The sequence below is a fragment of the Pteropus vampyrus genome, unplaced genomic scaffold (assembly GCF_000151845.1).
Source record: "Pteropus vampyrus isolate Shadow unplaced genomic scaffold, Pvam_2.0 Scaffold1, whole genome shotgun sequence".
NCBI classification, from domain to species: domain Eukaryota; kingdom Metazoa; phylum Chordata; class Mammalia; order Chiroptera; family Pteropodidae; genus Pteropus; species Pteropus vampyrus.
The window spans coordinates 40314192-40321126 of NW_011888782.1; the positions used below are offsets into that span (position 1 = coordinate 40314192).

Genomic DNA, 6935 nt, shown 5'->3' on the forward strand with positions numbered 1-6935 from the left:
GCATTTCTCCTGGCTGTTTCTTGGACCTACGCCACAGGGACCCCTCTGCACTCACTTTTCTTCCCTGTTTCTCCTGCTACTTCTCGCTGCACTGCTTCCTACAAGCCTCTCTCTGCACCATTTTCTCTTGATCTTAACTGCTTTTATTGACCCCAACACATATTTTAGAATTTCTACAGCTTTTACTGAAAATGGCTTGTGGGGGACTTTTTTTAGTTACACATTTCACTCTTCTGTGGTTTTCAACAAGAAAACTGAAAAGACTGAGAACTCAGCTAAAGCTATAGTCATATCAGACAGAAGTCTGATGATCATATTCCAGGTTATCAATCTGTGATCATTATAGACATTTTGGAAAATAAGAAAAATGTTAAAACAAAATGATCCACAATCCCACCATGCATGAATAACCATTGTGAGCCTTTCGACGTATTTCCTTACAGTCTTTTCTACTGTATAAAATATAAATAAGTTCACTTGTACATGTAATTGTATATACTGATTCTTTCACTTCATATTTAATACATAAATTTTAAAAACTATGTATTTCCAAAGATACAATTATTGAGAAGACAGAAAGGGAGGAGATAAAATAGAACCAAACTTTTTTTCTGCTTTATAAATAACTATATGATTGCAGTGCCTGTATGAGCTCTCGACTTACTGGTTTTTCATAATTCACTCAGCCATTTCCTTATTCCTATGTTTTACTATTTTAAATAGCACTCATAGACCAGAAAAATCATAAATATTTTAGAATATGCTTCCTAATTTATAAGCATAGAATCAAAGAATATGAAATTTTTTAAGGCTTTTGATGGACATTGACATTTTTTCCCAAAAACGTTGCCCAAAGGAACATTTCCAGCAACAAGACATGAGTGTCAGTTTGACCATACCCTCTGAACATCATCTTAACCTTGATTAGCCAATAAAACATATTTTCTTGGTTTCCCATCATATTACTCCCATCATATGTCAATAAGCAGCAGTGATCTGAGCTAACTGCATTTATAAGCATGATTAGAAGCCATTGCTCGACTCTCAAGTCTGTTCTGCTGTCAGATAAAAATGCTGAAAGGGAACTGAGATGACTGAATGTTTTTATGATCAATGTCCCCTTTTCCCAAATGTAGATTACATTCACTCTATCACTGTCTATTGAGGAATGAAGTTGAAGTTATTGGCTCTGATAAAAAAGGAGTGGTAGGCTATTTTATACTTTCATATTAAATACTGATAAATGAAGAAACGTATTTTGGGGTCTAAATTATCTAGACACTTACTTTAATTTTACTCTCCTTTTGACATATGACGAGATAGTCTAGCTCAGATAAATAGTACCCTTCCACTGCCTTTCTCTTATTGCCAATACTATCCTAGCCATGCTTTTCCTAAGACAGTGAAATATTCTCATATGTCCTGAACATGAATAAAACATCTTTGGTGGACCTAACTCACTGCAACTCTCATTCAACAATAGCCTTATCGGCATTTCATGTTGAAAACTGTTCTCGACTTTTATACTTCCAGCTTTATAAGGACTAAAAGTTCAAAATGTAAAACTTTATATTTAAAAGCTATAAAAGTGCCCTATAATTTATTTCTCTGATGTAAATTTTCCATTTCAATGTCTACAATTTGGTCTTTGCTATCAATGCAAAACTCAGACACCTACCTAAGGAAGAGATCGTACCGAATATCATCGTTGGGGTTCCCTGATGGGGTCGTGTAGCAATAATCCATTAAGACATTCCATCTGAAGAAAGAAGTAAGCATAATCTAGAGTTAGAATCTCTTATTGGGAATTAGTTACTAATCTAAGGCAAGTAAATATTTACAAATGTCTTATTCCATAGAATGTAGGTTTTTTAAATTAATTTGCAGAAGATTCTTATTCATTAAAACATTCTTCTAAACTCAAATATGTTTTAAAATCTGCAATAATAAATTGCCATCCTGCATCAAGTGGGATTAAGGCTAATACCACACATGCACAAAATTTCTGTGCAAGGCAACCAAATGGTCAAAGTCTGAAGGAATAAAACCCAAAAGTGAACTGCATAGATGCTTCTATGCTCATTGTAAACAATGGTCTTTTGTTTCCAGAAGTTACTGTCTCTAACAGATGACAAAGGATATTATAATACCACATATAGCAAAAAAGTTCGACACACAAATTATACACTCTAAATTATGCCAGAATTAGTAGGAGGTGGGAATGGGAGTCCATATAGACTGTGTGAGGTAGAAGAAAATCTGTGAGGCAAATACACAGCCTTCCTCCACAAGGCCAGATTGTGCCTTCATCTATACATTACTTTACTCAGATTCTGGTGTCATGAAAATTACTAGTCTGTGGGAACTAAATGTCAATAAAATGAAAGATAAAAAAATACCTGCATTTAATAAGACAGTTTTAAAGAATCATATATATTCAAGAATAGAAATATCAGGACAGAAAAGAAAAGGTAAAGTTTCTAGAGTATACTAATCTCTTCAGGATGCAACATTTAAGTAATATATAAGAAACCCAAAATAAATCATTTACATATCACAGTTTTTTTATAGGGCAGGATTAAATCTTTAGCTTTTGAATTCCCTTTCCATTTTGATCATTCTGAATTTTCTAAGTACCATAGAAAAATTGATTGATTTTTTTTTTTTTTTTTTGTAGAGATGTTTTATGTCATTTTACATCATTTTGGCCCAGATCCTTATGGAGAGAGTTCTTTGGTTTTTTAAATATTTTTTTATTGAATAGTAATGTACAGATAGAAAAGTGCACAAATCATAAGTATTCACAAAAATGACTGCATCTGATTAATCATCCTTCTGATGAAAAAATAGAAGATCCTGGTATCCCAGAAGATGTCTCACACCCTCTTCCAGTTACTACTCCTCCTTCTTTATGGGAAGACTTGTTATTTTCCAGTTGATGACAGAAAATGTGTCACCTCTTAATCTTTGTTATTACTTCTGTTTATTAGCAATGACAGTATTTTTGAAATTAAAAATGAATGAGCTAACTTTCTGATTCATGAGGCTTTAGGAAGCCAAAATGTTTTAGCCAACAAAAGATAAGAGTTTGAAAATACCTGCCATCCAGATTAGTGGCTTGTACGGCTGCAAATACTTTGGTTTTTAAAGGTAATCCTATACTCGGGATAATTAACTGCTGGCTGTAGGTTGAATCCTAATGAAAAAATAAGTGATTAATCTATCATTGCCTTCCCAATGACAGTACATTTACAACTTAAAACAACGTCATATACAAAAAAAAAAAGAGAGAGAGAGAGAGAGAGAAGCAAATCAACATAAATCGACCACCAAACAAAACCCAAAAAGGACCTAGTTAATCCTCTAGCTTCTTGGCAGAGCTGTCCTGAAACCGTAGTCAAGTAACAAATTCATTTTTATGCATAAATCTTTTTGTTTCCATAATTTACCATAAATGATGGTAAATGTTCAGTGCTTTTAAACATTATTCAGTTGTTAATAGTCAATGGTTAATATTTCATTTGTTTAATATTTAATAGTCAATATTCAGTTTACTTAAACTAAATTTCCATTTATTTAAGAAGTTTATTTAAATTATGTCTGCTTCAGTTTAAGCCCTTTGCCACTGGAGGTTTTTATATGCTTGATAATATCTCATTTACCCAAAATCACTTATCGAATTTAATAGAAAACAAAACAAACAAACCAACATGTTCTCTGAGTTGCCAAAATGCATGCCATAGAGTTTCTGCATCAAATTCTTTGGTGGTTACTTACAGAAGGGTATCTCAGAACTTCATTTCTACAGTTTTGCCCTTATTTGAGACAAATTTTAGAAAGCTTATTTATATCACTCTACAATCTATAATAGATTAAAGTGGCAGTTGGAAATTGAGAAGTGACAGCTTTAATTTAGTAATAAAGAAAAAGAGAAAAAAAATGTAAAATGAAAAAAATCTCCTAAAAAAAGTAAGCTGTCAAATCATTTAGCATGGAGGTAAATTGTTTTCCCAAAATTTAATAACTCCGAACATATTGCTATTTTGCAATGAAGGGAGATTTTAATGTTCATTATGAAATCTCACTATCATCAAGCAAAGGCAAAGTACAGAACATATTCTAAGAAGGCTGGAAAGAAAGCAACAGATTTTGATTTTTTTAAAAAATTAAAACAAAAACAGTTTGTATGCTTCACTTTTGAAAAGGTTACATGCATGAGGAATATTTTATTCCCAAATAAACCAGATAAATGAGGGATTGTATGCTATATCTATTCTCTATATTTCTGTGATAAAAGAAAATAGCTCCTCTAGCCATTTCTGATAGTAAGTATTTGTATTTAATTTCTTTCTGGCTCCCCTTTCCAACTCTCCAAGTAATCCACACTTCATTAACTATGAAGCATTTTCTTCTTATACTTGCATCAGTATTGTCCAGAAGAAACTTACTTCTTTACAAGTATTATACTGCCAAATCATTTGCAAATGACATGACTCAGCTGTGGTTTAATTATGAATCATCAAATTTTTTCTCTAAAATTGCTTCTCAAAGGTAATTCTCTGACTTTATCTTGGATAGTTGCCTTTACTCCTGTTAGTACAATGTTTTCCCTAAAATCAATTATATTTATTTTAGATTTTTTCTTTATCTTTTAAATATTCATAATTATTATAATCTTTTCTTCAGATTTACTGTCTCTGTATCTCCTGAGAAGATAGTAATAGTCAGGTACTATTGAAATGCACAAAGTCATCCTTATTTCCACAGCGGAGAAAACTGATATATTTATATTTCATAGAAATAAAAGTCACAGTTCAACCTGAAATAACCTGCATATATGGAAATAGCATAGTCAATAAAGTCATTGCTTTTTATAAAACTTTTCTAAGTACACTTATTGAGTCACAGATCACATAAAAATAAACAATTACCCTGAATCCAAATTGGGTAAGAAACTTTCCTCTTTAAATGACTAATTAGAGAATATGAGTAGTGGGTACGTAATACAATTTTTTATCATTCCTAAGGGTTAGGAATCAAAAACTTTGCATGTGAAATAAGACATGGCCCCTCATGGTTGTAAAATAAAATATAATTTGAAATGCTACAATAAAATTACATTTGTGTAGCTAAAGGTTAGTAGCTAAAGGTTCTCAAACAAAAAGTAAATACGATTTTGAATCAATTAGTCGAAGTATACCAAATTTTTTTTCCATTATAAATTACTATTTTTTAATATCTTGTAACATTGTAAAATACTATGATCATACTATTTTAAAAAAGTAGTTTAGGGCAGTGAAACTTTCTGTATGAAATAGCGATGGTGGAAATATGTCACAGCTATTTATCAAAACCCATAGAATATACAACATGCAGTGTGAACCTTAAGTAAACAATGGACCTTAGTTAATAATATAGCAATATCAGCTCATCAATTGTAACAAATATACCCCATAACACAAGGTATAAATAATAGAAGAAATTGTGTGCAGACAGAGGAGGTATGTGGGAACTTTATACTTTCAGATCAATTTTTCTGTAAACCTAAAACTTCTCTAAAAAATAGTCTGTTAATTAAAAACAACTAGTTTATGGGGAAATGGCTGAATTCTATTAAGTAACTTGTTACTAAATGACTTCAAATTCAATTTAATTTTTACTCAACCATTAATTCTTTTATTGAAAATGATTAAAAATGAGAAGTATTTTGGCACTACCTATTTCATTTATAGTCTGGTATCCAGTTGGCTATCTTTTGACCATAGAATTAAAATCTTAAGGTTATCATCAAATTATAGGCTTTTATTTAGCCTTAAGATTCTAGAAACTCTTTGAAGGATTATGTCTACTTAGCAACAGGACTATAATATTATATCAAATGATAAAGAAAAGACCTTAATAGCAAAACTCTTCTCAAATCTGCACTTCTAAATTTTGATTTTCTACTTCCCAGTGAGAAAATAGTTTACTTTCACAGAAAGTAATGGTATCATTAAATGCCATGTGGGTATATTTTTCTCTTTTTTAAGATCAGGAGTTGTCATTTTTATTTCACTCAATTATAACAAATAATATTGAACCCAAACCAGTCACCTCAATTCTACCTCAGGGAGCTTACACATATAAATCAACAAATAAAAATCTTCTATTTAAAAATAGTGCTTGCAACAATAATAAATATCTGGCTATATTGGGAAAAAATATTGGCACATATTTGCTGAGATTGTAGAATCAAGTAACTTGGCAGCTTCTTACAGAAGAAAGTTTCGAAATGACAGAAAATCGTACCAACAAAAACAATCTTCACTCCAATACATTTTAATTTGTTGTTTAGAACTCTGTGGTGTCAGACTACAAACTTACAAACATGATTTTTTTAAGAATGCCTTTGGAAAATGTCCTACTACAATATTTATAGCTCATTATATTCAAAGTATAAAGTACTGACTTTTAAATCAGTTGCATGAATCATAACTCAGTGCCATGATGACATGAATAATAATGTAAAAATCAAATTCATAATTTACAAAAATGTTGGTTGATAGATTGAAAAATTGATATTTAAATCAGGCATTTAAAATGTATGAATAAAAATTTTTAATCAACATGAAAATATCATTTGGAGGATTAATGTTAGAGTTATAAATAGAAATCCATGTATTTTTCAGGTTTTGCTGCCACTGTTGATATTTACATGACAAAAGTTTAGACAATACTATGTAGTCAAGCCAAATTATTTCAGATGTGACAGAACTGACATCAGCCAAAAACCGTATTAAAAATATTAACACATTCATCACCAAGCATGCCTTTAAAAGAAGTATTATTTAGGCTTTTTCTTTTTATCGCAAAAATATTATTCCTCAACTCTTGTCCCTGACAATGGCTACACACACACACACACACACACACACACACACACACACACACACACA

General features: G+C 31.1%; 1 protein-coding gene across 5 annotated transcripts in view; it reads right to left on the minus strand.

Moving 5' to 3' along the window:
• Nucleotides 1–6935, minus strand: part of ZPLD1 (zona pellucida like domain containing 1) — a 223256-nt gene that overhangs the window by 11320 nt on the left and 205001 nt on the right. For all 5 annotated transcript variants that reach the window (XM_023527319.1, XM_023527310.1, XM_023527304.1 and 2 more), the window contains 2 exons: nucleotides 3099–3196; nucleotides 1679–1759 (listed from right to left, as the gene is read on the minus strand). In XM_023527319.1, the coding sequence (XP_023383087.1) occupies nucleotides 1679–1759; nucleotides 3099–3196 (179 nt within the window). The remainder of the gene's footprint in view (nucleotides 1–1678; nucleotides 1760–3098; nucleotides 3197–6935) is intronic.